We start from the raw sequence: 22,119 nt of genomic DNA on the forward strand, positions 1-22,119 counted from the left end.
AAGCCTCCTGGTGTACAATACAAGGAAAGGCTACCAGTGGATGTCTAACATATTTTTCAAAAAAATTTACAAAACCTGCTTCTCTACCAATCATGCTGCGTGCACCATCAGTTGTAACGGAAACTATTTTTGAAAGACCAACTTGTCGATCAGACAGTTCGTTTACTACTGCCTTACATATTTCAGCCCCTGTGGTATGTTCAGGTTAAGTTACCAAGTTAACCAGTTCTTCACATATTTCATCGCCCCTACAAAATTGAGCAATAATGGCTAGCCTAGCTGATGATGTAACATCAGTGCTCTCATCAAGACAAATGGAAAGCAATTTACATGAACCAATATCTTTTGTTAGCTGTTCTACTGTGTTTGTTTCCATCTTTAATATTCTATCTTTTACTGTGTTTCTACTCACTGGCAAATCCTTAATGCGCTGAATAATATTTTCCTTTTTTGGAAAACCGTTAAAAAGGAAAGAAGCACGTTCTAGCCATGATTCTTTAATATACTCCCCATCACTGAGTGGTTTTCCATGTTAAGCAGCAGCAGCAGCAACAACTAAGTTGGAACTACCTGAAACAAATTTCATCAAAACATTTGACTGCATTTTTTTTCCTGATTTCTCGAGAAATGTGTTCTTTTTGTTCTTGCTCACTTTTATCGCAAAGCCATTTATGAACAGTTTCATAATGCTCCTTTATGGAGGAAGTCCTGCGGCAGTGCATGCTACGTGTCAACAAAATATTTATTATGGGTGGGGTTTAAAAAATCTTGGGGCTGCAGTGCATGCCGAGTGCCAACAAAATTTTTTCGCTTGCCACCTTGGGCATGCTTGCCATAGGTTCGCCACCCCTGCCCTACAGCATTGTATTTTAGAGGTGAGGATGAAAGGTTTGTTTTGGAGTCTCTGTATTATTTCTTACAAGTAATCTGAGCTATGAGTCAGCTTGATCCTGGTTTGGTTTTCTCCTGATTTTTTCTCTATGATTTACAAGTCTAATTTCATCCTTATGTCTCTTGATGTTAGTTTCAATTGTTATGACTGACCTGCATGAGAAGTGCACAGTTCACTTCTCGAGGATGATTTTGAATTGCTTTTGTTTTGACATATATTATTTTGTTTTGGGACTAGAGATACAGGGTTCTAGGACATTTTGTCACCAGCTCAGTATAAACCTGACCTAACTTAATCATGACGTCATTGCCTCCAACGTAAAGAAATTATCTAAATTTAGTAAGTGTAGTGCAGAATTTAATAGACTGGTGACAAAATGTCCGCTCTCTAGATACAGATGGGTTGTAGCAGAGGGCCCAGGGTAACATCACACCTGTCTTGTGAGAGAGTTTGGAATGGAACTGCTTGACCTAGGAAAAAATGGGATAACTCTCATAAGGGAGTGTGGAACCTGAAGCTATTGTAGTACCCCCCCCCCTCTAGTTTTAGTTGGTTCTGGATCGTGATAGTTGTCTGGCAGAGGGCGTTCATCAGAGATGGAGGATACATGGAGAAAATTTTTTTTCTGGGTGGTCCCTCGATTAACGAGATTTCGGTTAACGAGTTACCTTCCATAAGATTCTTAACTTTGGTTAACGAGCAATCCCTCGATTAACGAGTTTCTTACGAGCCGACCTGAACATGTTTTCGCTTGCATTTGGCGGTCCACCAGCTGTAGTATTAGTCCACCAATACAGTACAGTTGTACCCCACTTAACGCGGTCAATAGAACCCAGAGGGTCCCGTGTTAAGTGAAATCCGCGTTAAGTGAACAACAGAACATATGGGATTAATTCCAATAGAAACCGGCCCGACCCCCAAACTCCACTTTTTGAAGACACATAACTATGTTGTAGTAAAAATAACATCTTAATTTTATGATGGTACATGCACACAATTAATACTTAAGAGAAATAGAGAAATACAGTCGCCAAGTTAATGTCCATTCAAATAATGGACTCAACTCCCTCCCCCTCTCACACTACACTGCCGGCTCTTCCCTCTCTGAGAAATTTTTGGGGGAAAACCACTAAATTGTAATAAATAATACCTCAAACTAAAGTTAGGATAATACAATTGACATTGCTGGATTCCTTGTAAGACCAGGAATATTTTGAATATAAATGTCATATATTGTGCACAAAAGATAACATAGTTACTCAGAAAATTTTTTTATCTAAAATTTGTATGTCTAATGCAAAATATATGATGTCTATATTCAAAATGATCACCAAATTATAAGAATTCCAGCAATGTAAATTATATTCTGGCCGGGTAATTTGTATGAATTTTATGAGCTAAAACAAATATCTTCAGTTAATAAAAAAAAAAATAATCTTCAGGACACTATCTGTCCATCAAAGTACCCCACCTTGCCTTCCCCCTCTTCCAACCGCCTGGTCAGTCCCAACCCTCCCCCCCACCCCCCACCAATCATCCCTTCAAGAGAAGAGTGGGTGAAAAATTTAGATTTTAACATTTTGTATTAAATAATACCTCAGATTAAAGTTAGGATAATATAATTGACATTGCTGGATTCCTTGTAAGACCAGGAATATTTTGAATATAAACGTCATATATTTTGCACAAAAGATAACATTCTTACTCAGATTAAACATTTTATCTAAAAATTTTATGTCTAATGCAAAATATATGATGTTTATATTCAAAATGATCATCAAATTATAAGAATTCCAGCAATGTAAATTATATTCTGACCGGGTAATTTGTATGAATTTTATGAGCTAAAACAAATATCTTCAGTTAATAAAAAAAAAAAAATATTCTTCACGGGGTAACAGATGGTCGGTCGGTCCCTCCCTCCCCCCCACCCCCCACCAACCGTCCCAAGGAGATGTGTGGGAAAACCAGAATACTTAACTTTTTTGTAATAAATAATACCTCAAACTAAAGTTAGGATAATATAATTGACATTGCTGGATTCCTTGTAAGACCAGGAATATTTTGAATATAAATGTCATATATTTTGCACAAAAGATAACATAGTTACCCAGAAAAAAATGTTATCTAAAATTTGTATGTCTAATGCAAAATATATGATGTTTATATTCAAAATGATCACCAAATTATAAGAATTCCAGCAATGTAAATTATATTCTGGCCGGGTAATTTGTATGAATTTTATGAGCTAAAACAGGCAGTCAGGCAGGGTGGTGGGTGGCGGGTGGGGCAAATCTAAAAATAGCGTCTCGAGCCGGACACTCACCGCGTATATGATGAAAAAATCCGTGTTAAGTGAAAGTTCAGCTCTGGCGAGGCACCGCGTATATGATAAAACGCGTTAAGTGAAACCGCTTAAATTCCTTACCATTTTAGCAAATATCAAGAAGTTTATACTATTCAATAATTTTAAAAGTTTAATATTAAATTTTTTAGTCATTTTAACAATTATTGAACATCATTGAAGGTAATGAAACTAGTTTTATGCGTGCCATCTAGCCTCTCAACACACCATACAGGCATCGGTCTTTGTGTCTTTTCAGTGGAGGTAATATCTTGCTTGAGAGACTCTTCAACTAAACACTTTTTTTCTGTGTTTGCAAGTAAATTATTGGTCATTTTGAAATATATTTTATATATTGACAGTATATAATGCAGCGCAGTGTTGATTTAAAGAAAATAATCTTGAATTACATCAAGAGAACTAAAATTTTATGGGTGAAATGGTGCCGTGGGGTGACTTCTCTTCCACCCCACTGCCTTCTCTTCTCCCTTCTCCTTCACCCCCATTCTAATTCCCATCATCATCATCATCATCCAGGAGCCTTCTGCATACACACCTCAAAGTAAGTGTACTTTTCTACCTTTTTGTTAAATTTAGGCAATTTTCGGTGAGCTGGAACCAATTACCCAAAAACCCATTGAAACAATGGTTTCGGTTAACGAGCAACTTTCTAGAATGGATTGTGCTCATTAACTGAGGGACTATAGCAAATTAGGTCCCCTTCCACCTTCATTGGGGTTCATATCTGGTCAGCTGGAACTATGGTGATATGGTGTAATACTCTTAGATCAGTTAGCCTCTGGCTTCCCCATGCAGGGCGGGAAGAAGGATGATCAAAAAGTTTTTTCAATGCATGAGATTGACTGGGGAAACTCTTGACTACACAAGCTATCAAAACCTCTACTTCCACCATGACAAAATATTAATAAAAACACCTCGTACAACTAGCACCGCCTCAACATATCCACCCACACGGGGAAGCGAGAAAAGAATGATTTGTTCATTCCGGTAAACTTGTCAGCGCGAGCAACCAGCGGCAACAGGCTTCAGCATGCTTCTACTGTGTGCGGCCACACTTGATAGTATGATCACATTCATGACACTTGTCAGAGCTGGTAACCCGCAAGCGGGTGACCTGCTTTCTTTATGTTCTTCCTGTAAGTGTGTAAAGTAAATGAGGTATAACTGAGGATAATACTTAAGTTCTTAGTATAATTATTTTTGGCTCTGTCTTGCAGTGCACGGACGGTGAGTTGCTGAAAATGTACGGCATTGAGGACAATAATCTGAGTGTGGACGACTTGCAGACTCTCCTGCCACTTGTTTTGTATCGGTCTCAGCTCAACTATAATTGTGACAAGGAAAATTCTATTACACAGACCATTAGGAAACCCAAACAGTCAGAAGGTAGGGATTCATGAAGTACCTCCTGTTCAGCTGGGTATATTTTGTAAGTGATTGCTTATTGTATTTTTCTTTTCTGAATTGTTCTGCCAAACTGTCTTAAATTTAATTATCAATATTTCATTCATCAAGCAAGTTGTCCGTGCCAGCGCTCCTCACTCAGTCTCTCATATTTCCCCAAAATTTTACTTCTTGTACCAGAACCATCCATATCACCCATTTAACCCATCAATGGTCACATTATGAATATGCACGTTAAGTTTCCTGGTCAGCAAAATGATTTACAGTATTTATTTTTATTTTATGTATTTATTTATTTATTTTCTTATAGCCCAGTCACTCCCAAATGACCCTAGTATACATGGAAAAAATAGTGAAACCATTTAAATGACTAACTTAAGTTCCCGCCAGGGTTTTGCAGACTTGATGGCGGTGAGGTGTTACCAAGCATACCCTGTGCACTCGTAGGCGTGACGTTTATACAGTGATAGCTTCGTTAGCCGGTACAATTGGTGCAGAGTACTTCTGGGAATGAGAGTGCTCCGGGTAACAGAATGACTCGCTCAAAGCCGGAAAAAATCCCTCATCCCCAGAATTTTCCGCTTCTGGAAAATTTGTCTCAGAATTTCCGGAAAATGCATATGATTTTGATCTCTCAAATCCAGAGTAAAAAATCCCCCATCCCTGGAATTTACAGGTACTGTACTAGGAAAATTTCCTTTGAATTTTCCAGAAAATGTGCCCCTCGGAAATTCGTTCCCAAAGCCTGAATTTTCTGGAAAATTATGGCTTTGGGAACAATTTTCCGAGAAAATTTCATTTCCAGCTATCGGAGAGTTCTGGTTAAGAGGGATTCCAGCTAATGGAGATTTTACTAATACTTTTCATGACTTTATTGCTACAAATTACTTACACCAATTAAATATAGTACTGTATTATTTAACACTGAATTGGCTATATCAGTGTGCACAATAGATTGTTTATATTACATGTGACAACATTGCTCCTGCATATGATCAACTGATAACAAAGTTGCCACGATTATTTTCCACATTAATTTTGATCATTCTTGCACTTATCACATTTATCTTTCAATGCTACACTTGCTAAGTTTTGTATATTATTTTATTGTCATCCATACAGTGCAATACTGTACAGTATAACCATTCCCACTTGGAGAGCAGGAGGCACATACAGAATGTGTAGGTCTTCATACACCTCTGTAGCATCACTGAGAATATTTTGTGAAGATTTTTGTTAATATGGTTAACATGGAAGCAAAATAAGCAGTACTGTATTTGCTTATGGTTTGAGTATTTGTCTTAAATAATATGTGAGCAAACAGTTCGAGTCTGGACTACTTAGATGGATGTAAAGATAAAAATTAGGCCTTTAAGAAAAAATGGATAGTACTGTAATTGTAAAATTACAAGCATTTGCTGAGGTTGATATTAACTCGAGACTTAACTGTGGCTCATGTGTTTTTATTGTACCAATTGATTTACTTTAAGACAAAAACAGTTTATTGAATACAATACTTTATATATGTTTGTCCATCCTCTTCACCTTGAAAATAAATTTACTTGCCATTGATTTAAACTTTTTGTGTATTTGTGCAAGTGATACAATTGAGCACTGGACCATTGTCTCCATGCTGTATTCATCTCCCTTACTTATTGATGAAAAGGTTGCTTTTATTTACCTATAGAAGAACTAATTTTAAAAAATTATTAAATGTTCAGTGCAATCACAACATGCCTATTCTCTATGATGCTGTTTGGTCTGATATCAGAACCTCACAAATAATCATTTGTAATATCTAGTGTGATGATAAATTTCTGATGTATTAAGTGCAAGTTTTTTTTTGTTACTTTATGGTTTAGTAGAGTGTGTTGAGACTTAAAGTATTAAGTATCATTACCTATTTATCTGTTTTTCTGGCTTTTCAGTGTGGGGTTATGGGCTTCTGTTTGTGACGCTCATATCTGGGTGTTCTTTGGCTGGGGTTTCGGTATTGCCGCTAATGGCTCATACATTTTACCAGCAACTGTTAACACTCCTGGTTGGTCTGGCTGTAGGTTCTTTGGCAGCTTCATCACTCTTCCATCTCCTGCCTCAGGTGAGTCATGATATATTTTTCAGTATTATAGGACACATGTTTATTTTGCAAAGGGCAATACTGTATATTATTTTATGTAATATATGAGGGTGTTTTACATGGATGTAAGATTAAATTTTATATGTTATACAGTAGATGAAAGGTTTTCAAGGGCAGCCTAAAGAATATCACCAATAAAGACCTTTTCCAAGTGACATCTGGGAGCCACGGTGAGGAGGGCTACAAGTATGAGTCTTCACTCATAGGAGGGTTCAGTGGGAGTATAAATCTATATCTGATGCTGTAATACACTGGGCCATAGTGTATGTCATCCAGATTGGCTGTTTGATTACAGGCAAAGTTAATATGCTGGCTGCAGTAGGGGATTCTGATACAAAAAAGGTAGATTGCAAATCAAAGATAGGAACAAGAACTTTGGATAAGCCCAGTGCTTGGGTTATGTACTATTTAAGTATATGGGGAGAGTGGATAGGTTTGTTTGTGTTCAACATGCCCTTTCAACAGGAAAACATTGAAATGGTACCAGACATAATGGCATCTCATGACTGAGGTGGCCCTGGTAAATTCTAAAATGTTCTATAATATTCAGCGCCCAAGGAGGAAATTGACACAGAGATGGTTCAGACAAAAGGTGATTGTTGGTTTGTTGGAAGGGTTTATGAGAAGAAAATAGGAAACAGCAAGGGGTCACTAGGCTTTCAGCATCACCTTTAGAGGATAAGCTATCACAGTGTAAGGTGAAAGTAAACAGCGCTGTATTGTAATTTCTGTCCAGGAAAATCCCCATTGTGTATGCCTTGTTTTAAGATATTTAGAAAGAAAACAAATACAAAAAGACATGTATGTGTGGTTAGGTTAGCAAGAAATGAATGGTGATAGTCATTGTCAGTTTGAAATGTCAATGTAGAGTTAATTTTATTGGTATTTACCTGTAACATACATTTTTACCATGGAAACTCTTGGAGCAAGATGTTGTTGTATGTTTATCACATGTTTGTTCTTTATTTTTTGTATAATAATAATTTGAATGTTCCCTGTAATGTATTTTTTCTTCCTTATTTATCCAAATTTTCAGGTGTATTTTTGTGTAAATTTAACTTATGTTAGAATGTAAACTGGTTGAATTGATATTGAATCATGTACCCCCAGATGAGTTCTTATACAAAATACATGTTTCTCAATAAGATTTGACCTCTCAGTAAGGCTGTTGGGTAGTTATTATGAGTTATTGAAGAACAATTGTCCCCAGTATTTTGGTAAAAACCTTATTTTACATTGTCTGACATGTACAGCAAAAAGGGTTAAATAAGATTATATTAATCAGCAAGAAAAGAATGTCCATTTTCAAATAAACTAGGTTAGGTTAGATTTAAATATAAGAAAGATTGGATATTTAGTTAGTTAAGGATTTAGAGAAGGAAAATATAAGGTTAAGTTAGTGAACAATACTATACAGTATATTAATAAAATCATTACACATCAATAAGAAAATATTAATTTTACTGTATTTCAGGATTTTAAAATTTAAAAATCATATTTCTTGGAAACTTATTTTCGCTCTTGCTGCGCTAGTGATGAGTGGCAATGGTGGCAGTTGCTTTTGCAGGCGATTGTTTTTTCCAAACCCAATTAGTTTTTACACAATCATAATTAATTAACTTATTTAGTTTCATTTGTTTAAATTACTGTATTTAATGATGAAACAAGCAACTTGGATGCCATACTGGTATAATTCAATGTATTGGCAATTTTAGGTCGTATTGGTCATCTTTTATACCTAAATAAATTAGTTTCTTCACAGTTTTTCATAATTCTTTTCTCTACATTAATGTGGTTTCATTCTTTTAAATTATCTTCCCATCCAACAAGCAACTTGGACATCATAACACATCCCCCAGTGTATCAGAAGACCTGAGATCTATACTCTCATTGGACTCCCTTTGACAAACTAAGAATAAAACAAAGAAGATGACAGACTAGCTCACCACTGCAGGCCTTAAAGGGTTGGGGGGCATCCTACACACACTCAGGTCCCAGACAGCTTTTTAATGAAGTTCCCAGCCAAAAGGTGTTGTCAGTAGTACATCAGAAACTGTAATCTATGTAAATCACTGTAAACAATTATCACCTCCGGGTGCTGGGTTTCAAATCTGGACCACCACGATTGGTAATCATGGTCTGTTGGATTACTCTGTAATAAAAGTTATTTAAGTTATATATTATGAATTGTAGAACTACCCCTTGGAATGTTTGCAAATTGAGCAGAATTGACTGGCTACTTTTTTACAATACAGTATTTAATCCAATATGGAATATCAGGATCATTAATGATTACAGTACAATAATAGATTTTGCAACCACCAAAATGTTCCAAATTTGGGAATGGCCAATTTGCTGAGGGATTACTCTATTTAAATTCCCTAACTTTTCTCTGTACTTTGTCACCCATTTTGGGTCTTACTTTTTTATATGGTACTGTACAGCTAAGTCTTCAACTTCTCTCACATTCCTTCTGAAAACCATCACCAGACTGTGAGCATCAATCTCCCAATACCTCCATTATGTACAGAGTAGAACACACATGGCAGTTACAAGTACAATACTGTATTGATATGCTTCTCTGCCCACTGCCGCCCAGACAGCTTTCCTCCTGCACCCCACCACTCAGACAGATTCAACAATGAATTGGCTCACCAATATCATCATTTATTTTTACTGAGGCATCTGTGAGTGATTTCTTTGAAACTTTCATATCAAGTATTTTACTTATTCTTTTACTTTCGTATGGAATTCTTGTTCTCTGTGTGTATTTTCTTGGAAAATTAATCAAACTTTTTCTTCTCAGGCTTTCAAATTGAGACAGAAGAAGGTATTTTGAAATGAGAGTATGAAATCTCTCAATCTGTACTGTCATTAGTTGTTAATAAGAGTGCATGGCTATTGTTCATCTTTATATAATATAAGTATTTTTATTTTTTGTTCTTGTATTCATTTAAGACATAAATTGGATAGTAATATCTCCGTTAGCCGGATTCCCTCTTAACCTGAACTCTCCCATAGCCGGAATTGAAATTTTCTCGGAAAATCGTTCCCAAAGCTGGAATTTTCCGGAAAATTCTGGCTTTGGGAACGATTTTCTGAGGGGCACATTTTCTGGGAAATTTCAATAAAATTTTCCTGGTACCCGAATTTGAGAGATGAAAATCAAGCAAATTTTCTGAAAGTTTTGAAGAAAATTTCCGGTACCCGGAAAATTCCAGAGATGGGGGATTTTTTCTGGTTTTGAGATACTGTACAGTGGTTCCTCGGTTAACGAGCACAATTCGTTCCAGAAGGTTGCTCGTTAACTGAAAAATTCGTAAACCGAAACCATTGTTTCAATGGGATTTTGGGTAATTGGTTCCAGCTCAACGAAAATTACATACAAACCAAAAATAAATGCAGTAAGGTACACTTACTTAGGTGTCTTAGGTGTGCATGTAGAAGGCTCCTGGTTGATGATGATGATGATGGGAATTGAAATGGGGGTGGAGGAGAAGGGAGAAGAGAAGTCATTGGGGTGGAAGAGAAGTCACCCCATGGCACCATTTCACCCATAAAATTTTAGTTCACTTCGTGTAATTCAAGATTATTTTCTTTAAATCAACACTGCTCTGCATTATATATTGTCAATATGTAAAATATATTTCAAAATGACCAATAATTTGACTGGAAACACAGAAAAAAAGCATTTATGTTGAAGAGTCTCAAACAAGATGTTCCTTCCTCTGAACTGGTAAACAAACTGACGCCAAGCTTGGTGTGTTGAGTGGCTGTTTGGCGCGCAAAAAGCTAGCTTCCTGTACTTCAATTATGTTCAATAATTGTTAAAATGACTAAAAAGTTTAATATAAAACTTTTAAAATTATTGAATATTACAACCTTTTTGATATTTATTAAAATGGTAAGGAATTTTAGTCTTAAAACCAATTACTGTATTGGCGTACTAATACTACAGCTGGTGGGAAGCCAAATGCAGCTGAAAACATGTTGGGAAAAATTCGTAAGGAATTCGTTAACCGGGGGTTTGTTCGTTAACCGAAGTGAAGAATCTTATGGAAGGTAATTCGTTAACCGAGGCGCTCGTTAACCGAGGGATCACTGTATAAAATAATGCCTCATTCTGGAAAATTCCAGTGATGGGGGATTTCTTTTTGTGTTCCAGAGAGGAAGTAATGCGCAATTTTGGGAACTTCCAAGAAAATTTTCCCGGTTTCCAAAAAATTCTGGGGATGAGGGTATTTTTTTTCTGGCTTTGAGATCGTCATCTCGTTGCCCAGAAATCTCTCATTCCTGGAAGTGCTCTGCACCAATTGTTGCGACTAACGGAGATATCACGTATATAATTTGTGCAGAACAGTATTTAATATTTTCATGGGTGGGTTAGAAAGTGTTGTGGCGGCACTGAGTGTGAGCTCTTTCAAGACCAACACTGGAGCAGGTTCAGGTACATTCAAGAGCCGATGCATGCCCAGTACTTGCCAACAGTGCGTAACAGAGACGTGACCGATCGCCCAACCGGCTAAGGAGTCGATCAGTGGTGAAGAGAATAAAAGCTAAAAAAGCTAAGAAAAAATAAATGTTTGGCAGAGAGTGAATCCATCTTGGTCAGTTGGTGTGGAGAAAGAGTGAATGGAAAGTAAAATATGACCATAGAGAAGTATAATTCAGAGGTAGATGATAGTGGGTGTCGAGTGATTTTAGAGGGAGGATGTGCTGCTAACGGGTGTTGCTGATTTGTGCAAAGTAACAGGTTTGTCAAATTTTGGTTTGGGGGCACCGATACTTAGCTGAGCATATCATTTAAAGTACTGTACTGTATTTAGATAAAGCAATTTGGGCTTGTTTTGGGTGACCCTGCTTAGAAGAGTTTATAGAAGCTACTGTATAATGTTTAAACCACTTTTCTCTTTCATTCTTTTTTGTGCTGTAATTATGAATGATTTTTATAGAGAATGAGGAGGATGTGGCAGATTAATAATACTCATTATTATTTTTAGTGGGACAGGGTTCTCACAACCTAGTGAGTTTGAACCATGAGAGAGCACTGTAATGGTTTCGTAAGAACAAACCTCTTCTATATTTCTTGGTTAAAATCAACAACTCAATACATTGTCAACACTGAATGATGGGGCTTATGTCTGTATGATTTTTCCTATTCTTACTGATTTGATATTCTGCATTGCTATCTATTATTATTCATTGCTTTTTATATCAATTGATTTCAACTGTGGCAGAGATAAGTTAGAAGAAAAAACCCAGTAATTAAAAGTCTTTCACCATCTTTCTTGATACCTGTGCTGGCCTTACTATTCTAAGAGTACAGAGAAACCTCACTACTATAATTGGAATTTGTGGAATGGAAGGGGTGATAAAGGATGCACATATATTTTTTGGTTTCCCATTAGGAAATTGTCATGTTACATTGATTCATGTAGCTATTAATTGTAGGTGATCTGGTATTGTATGTATAACAATGTGAATACTTTGATCTGTTCATGGACGTTTTCTTTCTTTTATTTCTAGGCTTTCCACCTGAAAGAGGCTAAAACTGGGCCTCATGGCTATTTGTTCATATCTCTTCATATTCTACTGGGGACCTGGTGTTTCTTCATGATTGAACGTCTAATCAAAATCATCTTAACTCATCATGCTTTAAAGGTATCATTTTAATGTACTTTTGTGATGAGGAAAAACTTTAATATTTTACAAGTTATCATTCAGTCTCGTGTATTTTTATGTTGCTAATCTTGATTTTGCTGAAATACTATATCAGATTATGGGTGTATATGCCACCAGAGGTATGACTGGATGCCAGTCAGATAGATTAGGAGGTAAGTGAAAGTGGAGAAAGTATTGGCTATGCAGACTTTAATTGATTAAGCCAGCAGAGTTTGTATAGTGAGACAACAGATGTAATATTTATACCTTGCAGGCCCTTAATGAGTGACCTGTGAGATCTGTCACTATAAAGGTCTCCTGGCAGTTCTTTCCATGTCATGGAACTTGTACTGCTCATTGGTGGGACTCGTGATCCATGTGGATAATGATTCCTCTCTAAGCAGTAGCTCTTCCAGCCATATCAGACACCTAAACCACTGATTCCAAGATAGTCTCACTTGATCAGTAAGAAATATATGCCAGGGTCTGAAGTCTGTCAGGCTTATTTACCTCGATCTTCCTGCACCCTTATAAGAGATCCACACCTAACCACTTCAGTTCCTGCTGCTACAACCTTGCTGATAACATCTGGTTTTCAGGTGGATAGACAAGGAAGGAGAATTGTCACTATTGCACTTTTATCATATTTACAGTAAACACACTGTGTCTGGACTCACTGGGGGAAGTTTGGTCCAGAAAACCTGAATTTCTGGAATGTAGAGGAGTTTTGGTACTCAAAATAAAACTACAGGAAGTCTCTATTGTCTCGCTGTTTATCACTTTTGTTATTAAGTCAGCAGTGAAATAGCGAAGATCACAAGCCATTCATAGTCATGTAAATATATATATTTTTTTTAATTTTGTAAGCTTTCGTTTTGCAGATAACAACATTTAGGATGATGAAAAGATTTTGACAAAATGAAAGAAATGGCCTCCCTTATTTAAATGGTGTTCAGAATTGACAATACTTCACTTAGATTTATAGTGTGGACCCTGCTTTTGGCTGAAAGTGGATTGGAACATGCGAACCTGACATAGTTTCTGCTCCAGACCTGGATACCTCACTGATTGGACGAGACAACCGCTAAATCCCAATTACCTGCCAGGTCGCCACCACAGACGTCACACACCTGCCTACACAAAATTCCAACACAGACTCCTGTTCAAACCGCATCAGCCTACAAGAGACACCACAACTTTCATGACATCATGCCTCATAGGCTTTCTCATTGGTTGAAAACAGGCTTAAGGCCTTCACACTATTGGCTCGGAATTGGCGGGAACTCCCGGGTGGCGGGAACTCATGACATTGTTACAATTATTATTATTATATATTATATAATATTATTATTGTTATTGTTATTATTATTATTATTAGTAGTATTATTATTATTATTATTATTATTATTATTATTATTATTATTAATATTATTATTATTATTATTATTATTATTATTATTATTATTATTATTACATTTTTGACCCCCCGGCCCCATTGTGGGTCAGTGACCTGTGCACGGGTGGGCTAATCCCCATAAAAAAAAGAAGAAAAGAAACAGGCTTTTTTCTCTCTCTCGACCCAAAAATTCGGGGTCAAACTATACAAGAGTATATGCAGTAAGCTAACTAACTCAGTGTAAGACTCCATTTGAACTAACAGTCTCTCAGCTCTAGAACTTTGTTCTATCTTACATTTACTCTCAACATCCACACCCTAAATACTTCATCAAAGTATCTTGGCTTCTAACTACCTTATCTCTATTGGTTTACACATCTGAATCATCTCCCTACAACATGTACAGTATAAAAAGTTTCATAACATGTTACCTCGATTTAATTGTAAGTCATCCATTTTAACCCTAATCTCAGTTTTTTGTTCAACCTCAGAATGCGACGCTTAGCTTTTAACCTAGGTATGTTAATGACTAGCAATAACTCGCCAGGCCAACATACAGGCAATTAAAACATCTTATAATTACTTAATAAGTAATATTAGGAGGACACGTCTCTACCTGGCATTTAATTGCAATTGTCGAAACCCCCCCTTCATCCCCCATCGCACGCACTGCCACCGTCATCTCTTGTCTGGCGATTCAGCTGTAAATACACACGAAGGAGAGCTCCGCGAAGATTTTATATACGGTATTTGTACTTATTAGCACAGTGATGAAGTAGAGTGACTTTTGTTTTGTTTTGTTATGTTTCTCAATTATTGTATTTGGGACAATTTCTTATACGATCTCTGGTCAGCATCATGGCGACTACAACGCGTCTTCTTTGTGAAGTCGTTTAGAGTGTTGTGACTATCCCTTGCCTTTAAGTCACTCAGTAAATGTCGCTGCGCCCTCCCGGGCTCGTCGTCACTGAAAGAGAATATGTGAATATATCTATTTATATATACATATATATGTATACTGTTTACGGTTTTCTTTGTCCCAATTATTCACGTGCTAGTATGAATGCCATGACTGTCTCGCTTCCTACTCTTATGTTCGTTCACAAAAAACCTTTGGGCTTCCGCCTTCGGTTTTCTGATTGCTCTCAGCATAAAGGCCAGAGTTGAGAGTTTCTCTTAGTAATTTTATTTTATTGATGTCCTCAGTAGTGGGTTCAGCCTTTCCAGGCGAACTTTAGCGAGGCTGCTAGACTTAGCATTCCTTCCGGAATGTTAACCTTCCGGTCTTCCTAGCAATCTAGAGTTATGTTGAAATGGACTTTACATCCTTATATGGGTTATATGAGAACAATTCATGGTGGAATTCTCAACCCAATAAGTATTGCTAGAGTAATAGTGAACGCTGTTGCCAATAGAGCGCTATGTTAGCGACTCAACACTGTCAACCCTGCCGGGTGATAGTGCGCAAGTAGAAATTTTCTCTTAAGTTATTACTTGGGGGATAATGTCTGTGCCCCTGATTGGCAACAGATAGAGATCTTGATGATCCCTCTAAATAAAATGTTCTAAATGAAATTATTTTATGTAAAAAAAAAATTTCATTGAGCTTAGGGATACTTGAGATAAGAGTCGGGAGAGAGATACGACATTGTGAGTTAATTGTTTATAATTGTCAAATGGTGACTTATATAACAATAAGAGATCTTAATGAACTAACTTACTAATAATATGACAATTTTGAGTCATATTTATTAAGTTTGGGAGAAAATGTTTTCTCCCTTATATTTTTATAATGATATAATGTGACTCATGGTGTCCTCCTAGTTTAGATGAGTGATGTGCAACTGGAGGATGAAGGACAGTAGTCCGGGCCTATGGATGAGACTATGGAACTATCCCTGAGGAGATACTATTGAGTGATGAGCTGCAAGGACTAGAAAGTTCAGCTCGGGCACTACACACAAGAAATTGAATTCAGTAGTAGTAGTTTCACCCAAGACCCAAGGGGGCCATACTACATGTAATTAAAAAAAATGTAGAACCACTTGGATTACTAAGGTAGATCCTCATGTGGCTTGCATAATTCATGGCAGCTGTGTCTCAAATAACCTATTTTCACCAATGGATTGTGCAGTTTCATCAAGCTACAGGTGATAAGAAAGAATTATTCCAGATCCAAATTAAAAATAGGTGGAATAAGGCCTTGAAGAGTAAATTTTTAAACGTAAAACAATGGAAAGATCCCAAGTTGGCAGAAAGTTTGGGTTTATTGGTGTTAGGTAAGAGACTTAATCCCCACTTAGACAAGCCTGCTTCTGCTAAAAAAAAAAAAAAAAAAAAAAGTTATTGGACCTTCCAGACAATGGGGCAGTAGGAAGTCTACACAAACCTCTAGCTACTCAGTCTGATTTCAGTGGATTCCAGGATCAGGACGATAGGCTGGTTCTAATCATAGTATTCAGTCTCTTGAGCAGGAAGAACCTGTTGAGACTGACTTCATCCTATCCATATTTTGGCAACCACTTCCACCTGCAGCAAGAGTGTTGGTTACTATGAGTGGAAACGGGCTGCTGTCAACTGCCACGCAGCTGATGGATAACATTGAGTGTAAGGATGATCCCAACAGGTCTTGGATAACATTGATAAGATCTAAGTCTTCTTTGTTTTCTACTACATCTGAATCTGTGGATTCCTTATTCAAGGTGTTTTACGAAAATGTTTCTAAACTTCCTGATATCTCAGCACTTACAAAGAGACAGGAAGGACAAGCAACTGTGGGTCATCATTCATTGTTTTTAGAAGGTGATACTACACTTTCTTGGCCTGATATTTGCCCAAAGATGATCTCTGAAATAGACGAAGTCTGGGCTAATGTATTGAAAGACTTAACATTCATTCCCACAGACAGGAATGCTCACAAGTTTATTTTATTTATTTTATTTTATTTTTTTGAAGTTCCAATTTAATGACAAAAAGAGTTCCTTGTAATAATGAACTTTCCCAGTATTTGTCGGCTCCAAAATATGCTGATATAAATTATAAAAACAAACTAAAAATGAAACCTGTTGCCCCTGCACTGCTGCTTGAAAAATTTAAAATTAGGAAATTGGCAGCAGATATTTGGTCTGCAATTATGATGTGTCAGTTATTAACTAAGTTTGTGCTGGACTATGAAGAAAATTCAGAAGTGGACAAATGTTTTGCTGCTGCTTTACAAAGACCCCATATTCCCTGTACAACTCATTTTTAATATGTTGTTGAAAGCCCTAACACTAAAGCCTAGCTAAGGAAGCAAGCCACAAATAATGCTTCAAGTGGTAGTGCTTATTTATTGCTTTGCTCTTCCCCCCTTTCTCCTGCTTTGTTTGATGAACAATCATTGGTTAAATATAGATCAGCTGTTGAACAAGCTATTAACATTACTGTTCCCAGAAGTCCTCAGACCTTTTGGAAATCTAAAAGAGAAAGGCTTTACAGGGGAACAGGACCAGCTGCTCGGTTCAGTTATCAACCAAGAGAAAACTTTAGAGGAGGAAATAATCAAAGACGTAATAGGGGTGACCGTTTGTTCAGAAGCGGAAGGAGACCTTATTCCACCATATCAGCATCCACTCCCTTCCAATGAAGCCAGACAGCTAGGTCGTCTAGGGGGTTGGGAAAACAGATGGACTTCTTCCATATAGGCTTACAAGACAATCAAAGGGGGCCTCACATGGACTTGGTTGAAGCGCCCTCCCCTAACGTTTCCAAAAAAGGGTCAAAAGCCAACCCCCTTACTTACAGAATTTGTAATTCAACTACTAAACAGAGGTGTCATAGAACTGTTAGTCAGAAATGTTTCATGTCTCGCCTATTCCCAGTCCCCAAGAAAGGCAGCGACAAATTAAGATGGATTTTGGATCTTTCAGTCCTGAACAAATTTATTGCCCCCCCCCCCCCAAAAGTTTCAAGATGCTCACTTACGATCATCTGAGGCATCTACTTCCGCCCAATGCTTGGATCTCAAAGTGGATCTCAAAGACTATTATCACATTCCTGTTGCCCCCAGGTACAGAAAGTTTCTAGTGTTCAAAGTGGGGATGTAAGTTATCAATTCACAGTGATGGCTGACGATTGCACCAAAAGTTTTTACAAAACTGGCGAACATCCTCAGAGAGATCCTTGTGAAGGAGGGCATAAAATCCTTTGCTTATCTAGACGTCTGGCTAATAGTGGGAAACTCTTTTGAAGATTGTCAAAGGGTGACCCAACGTACACTAGTACTGTACTATGTCAAAACCTGGGATTAAAGATAAACCAGGTCAAATCAAATTTAATACCATGTCAAAAGTTGGATTGGTTCAGTCTTCAGTGGGATATAAATCAGCAGTCAGTCAGTCTACCAGAAGCAAAAGTAACAGATGTGATAAACCAAAGTAGAAGCCTTTTGTGTAAAGCACAAGGTTTCTTGGCACGATTGGGAAAAACTTTTGGGTCTGTTGAATTTTGCCACAATAGTGGTTCCATTGGGAAAGTTAAGGAAAAAGCAACTATCTCACCTGGGCTCGAAGTTGCTTCACAGAAGCAGAAATATTGCTTCTTCTCTCCCTATTCAGATATAGAATCATCTGTTATGGTGGACAAAGTTGGACAATCTAATCGGTTCCTCTCCCTGGGTTCCGCCTCAAACAGGTTTGGTCGTTTGTACGGATGCGTCCGAAATAGGATGGTGGATACCATTCCTCAATAGGGGAATTCAGTCAAGGGAAGTGGAGCAACTTCCTTTGGGACAACATAAACGTAAAAGAATTGGCAGTGGTCCTATTCTTTTTGTCGGCAAACCCAAATTTACAGAATATGGCGATCCTGTTTGCCATGGGCAACAGAACGGCAGTGTTTTGTCTCAATCACCAAGGCTCAACCAGGTCTTGGCCCCTTCTACAGCTGTCAGAAAAAATCTTCAGTGTTTGTGTAACACAAACACTTCACCTCAAAGCAACTTATATACCGGAGTACAAAACAATTGGGCAGATGTGCTGTCCCGTCTCCGGCCAGTATCGACAGAAACAGAATGGTCCCTAAAGGTATCAGAGTTGAAGAGTCTAGTGAAGAAGTTTGGAACTCCAAAGATAGATCTCTTTGCCTCCCTAAAAAATCACAAGATACAGCCTTGTGCATCTCTGGAAAGGTTGAATCTTTTAGGAAATGCTCTACTCTTAGATTGGAACCTTTGGAATTCAATCTATCTGTTCTCACCTGTGAAAATATTGCCCAAAGTGGTTCACAAACTCAGATCTTTCCAAGGCAAGGTCCTCTTAATTGCACCATATTGGATCATACAACCGTGGTGCCTGGATCTGTTGGGCTGGTGCCCAAATCCGCTACAATTGCAACAAGGATGTCTAGACCAGGTACTACATTCTCAGTTCGAGATATCCTTGGCAATTCACACTTGGAGTTTCTCAAAAGGAGTTTTAATAGGTTGTTGGGTAACCCCAATATAGCTAACCAAGTATTAGCAGGTCATAGACCTCAAACTTCTATGCAATATGAGAAAACTTGGAATCTTTTTCAACAATTTATCCATTTAACACCTCCAGAATAATTGTCGGAAACAATTGTGTTAGAATTTTTTGAATTTCTGTTCAGAGTTAAAGGCCTTCGAGGATCGGCAATTGCATCTTATAAATCGGCATTGGTTGGCTCTCTGGCCAAAGAGAATCCCACCTTGGTCTCTGGAAAAAGTTACTAAATATTTTATGGGGCCTAATTACAATATAAATCTGAACAGGGATAAATTACTACAGAAGGCAGCCTTCCTTCTAGCAATAGCAACAGGTATGAGAATAAATGAACTGATTTCAATTTCCAATAATCCATCATTATTGGTATTTTCTGAGTAGGATGTTACCCTTTTTCCTACTGAGAACCTAAGAAAAAATGAAAGGGAAGATTTCCAAGCTCAACCTATTAGGATAAAATGCCTAATGGATGAGACAAGGGTTGTTCATATATTGTGCCCAGTTAAAAATCTTCAGGAATGGTTATCCAGATTCCCTAATCGAGGCCCCTATGTTTTCTCATCCAGGGATGGTAAGAAATTGTCTTCTAGTCAAATGACAAAATCTTTATTCAATTAGTGAATCAAGCAGACCCTGGCAAATTTTTGGCACATGATACTAGGAAATACGCAGGGTCTGTGGCCTTTCTGCGGCATATGAGCCTCAGTCAGATCAAGGAAATGGGCTTTTGGAGATCTTCAAAAACTTTCAAAGACAGCTTTTTCATCACCATAATAAAGTGAGTATCCTAATTGAGATATGTAAATTAACATTTTACCTTCCAGTAAATGTTCCTAATTTTGGAAATATTCTACATGGTTTACAATATAATCATAATCTGGATCTAAGTTAGCGGAGCCTTGTATGCAAAGTCACCTCCCTCTCCACCTCCTGCTCGGGTATTCAAAGCTAAGCATCGCATTCTGAGGTTGAACAAAAAGCCGTTTTATTCTAAAAACCAGTTTTTGTGATATAACCCGGAATGCGACGCCGATAACCCACCCATCTACTCCTCGAGAGTTGACTTTTGTTTACCGCTCGCTCTAAGGCAAGAGTTGACGGTGGCAGTGCGTGTGATGGGGGTGTAGGGGGTTTCGACAATTGCAATTACTTATTAAGTAATTATTAGATGTTTTAATTGCCTGTATGTTGGCCTGGCGAGTTATTGCTAGGCATTAACATACCTAGGTTAAAAGCTAAGCGTCCCATTCTGGGTTATATCACAAAACTTGTTTTTAGAAAAAACTTTTTTTTTTTCAGAGATTAGCCCACCCGGGCACAGGTCATTGACCCACATCGTGGCCTGGGGGGCGAAAATGTAATAATAATAATAATAATAATACGGTAATAATAATTCAGATAAGTACAATTTTTAATAAAAAATAAAAATAAGCCATTTTTTCTAAAGACCAGTTTTTGTGATATAGTCCAGAATGCGACGTCAAGCTATTCCTAGAGTATACTGTATATTAGATTATTGGTTAATATAAAAGTTGACATGCAAATGTTTTATTGCAGGAGGAAAAGAAAAAATTTCCTACATCACGTTCTGATCAAGCCATACTTAATGAAAATGGATCTGAGCAACAGTCATCCAACAAAGTAGATATGAATGGTGCAATAAGCAACTACAAACAAGGATCACTTAGTACAACTGAGAGCTTCGAGGGTTCTGAACTTGCGTCTCATGATGGTGGATGTGGGCAAAAAAATATTGATCTGATTTATGCATCACAGGAACAGGCAATTAAAGCGTCATTTGGACACAGTGAAGTAGGTTCTGCATTTTCTTGGTAATTTAAGCTTTTGTAATTGTTAATTTCACTGCTCATATTACTCTCAGCCACCACTCTCATTTATTCCCTTAGTTTAATGTGTTTACTGTACTTGATCATCATTTATGACTCGCTTTATTATCTTCTGTCATTAGTTTCCTCCTGTTCAGTCAGTGACCCTTGATGTACAGAACTGTACACACTGCTAGAGTCCCACCAATAGATAGATGCACCAACTCTGTCAAGTGTTGTCTTTTTTAATTGTTTCCCATCACTATTTGTTCCATTGCTCTCATTGTACTGTCCTGTTAATTTTTTTCTTGGCCTCCTTTTGATCTCATCCTACACAGTCTACTTTCAGTACAGTACATTGGTTTGATGATGGAGGGGTTCAAGGAGAGAGTTGCTGATTAGACCATAATTTGGATATTAAGCTATGTACTGTATGTAATTTAAAAGTTATAAATAAATTTCAGGTCCAGTGACAAACGAAAAAATTTTGGAGGATAGAGGATTTGGAATAAAAAAATAAGCAAAGAACACAATAGGATTGTAAATTTGGGTAGGCCATCAATCATGCTGAGAGAGGTTACAATATAAGTAACTTCTGAGGATCAGGCTGCTAATTGAGGTGCACTGTATGGTGGTCTCCTCTTGTATGTCTGTGTTGCCCTAGTTTATTAGTTATAATTACTTAAAATAGTCCTAGATAATGCAGGATGTTACAGTCCTGGGAACAAAGTGTACCTAAATTTTTGTGCATTTTACTATAGAAGAAATAATGAAAAGTTATATTTCCTAATATTGCCAAACAAAGAAAACAAACAGTACAGTATGCTGGAAATTTGCATTGGGGTCAGAATGTACACAAGCTCAGATATAAACATTGTATAAATGAAATAAAAGAACAACATAATAGAACAATTTTACCGTTTATTTATGAAGACCA

The 22,119-nt window shown here is 37.3% G+C and overlaps 1 protein-coding gene across 3 annotated transcripts in view; it reads left to right on the forward strand.

Annotated features, from left to right (window-relative positions):
• Window positions 1-22,119, forward strand: part of LOC121860427 (metal cation symporter ZIP14-like) — a 53,568-nt gene that overhangs the window by 21,818 nt on the left and 9,631 nt on the right. For 2 of the 3 annotated variants that reach the window (XM_042357584.1, XM_042357583.1), the window contains exons 4-8: window positions 4,475-4,643; window positions 6,590-6,759; window positions 9,605-9,628; window positions 12,325-12,459; window positions 20,914-21,168. In XM_042357584.1, the coding sequence (XP_042213518.1) occupies window positions 4,475-4,643; window positions 6,590-6,759; window positions 9,605-9,628; window positions 12,325-12,459; window positions 20,914-21,168 (753 nt within the window). The remainder of the gene's footprint in view (window positions 1-4,474; window positions 4,644-6,589; window positions 6,760-9,604; window positions 9,629-12,324; window positions 12,460-20,913; window positions 21,169-22,119) is intronic. The other variant, XM_042357585.1, reaches the window with a different exon arrangement.

This window comes from Homarus americanus, unplaced genomic scaffold (assembly GCF_018991925.1).
Source record: "Homarus americanus isolate GMGI-L3 unplaced genomic scaffold, GMGI_Hamer_2.0 scaffold28051, whole genome shotgun sequence".
Classification (NCBI taxonomy): Eukaryota; Metazoa; Arthropoda; class Malacostraca; order Decapoda; family Nephropidae; genus Homarus; species Homarus americanus.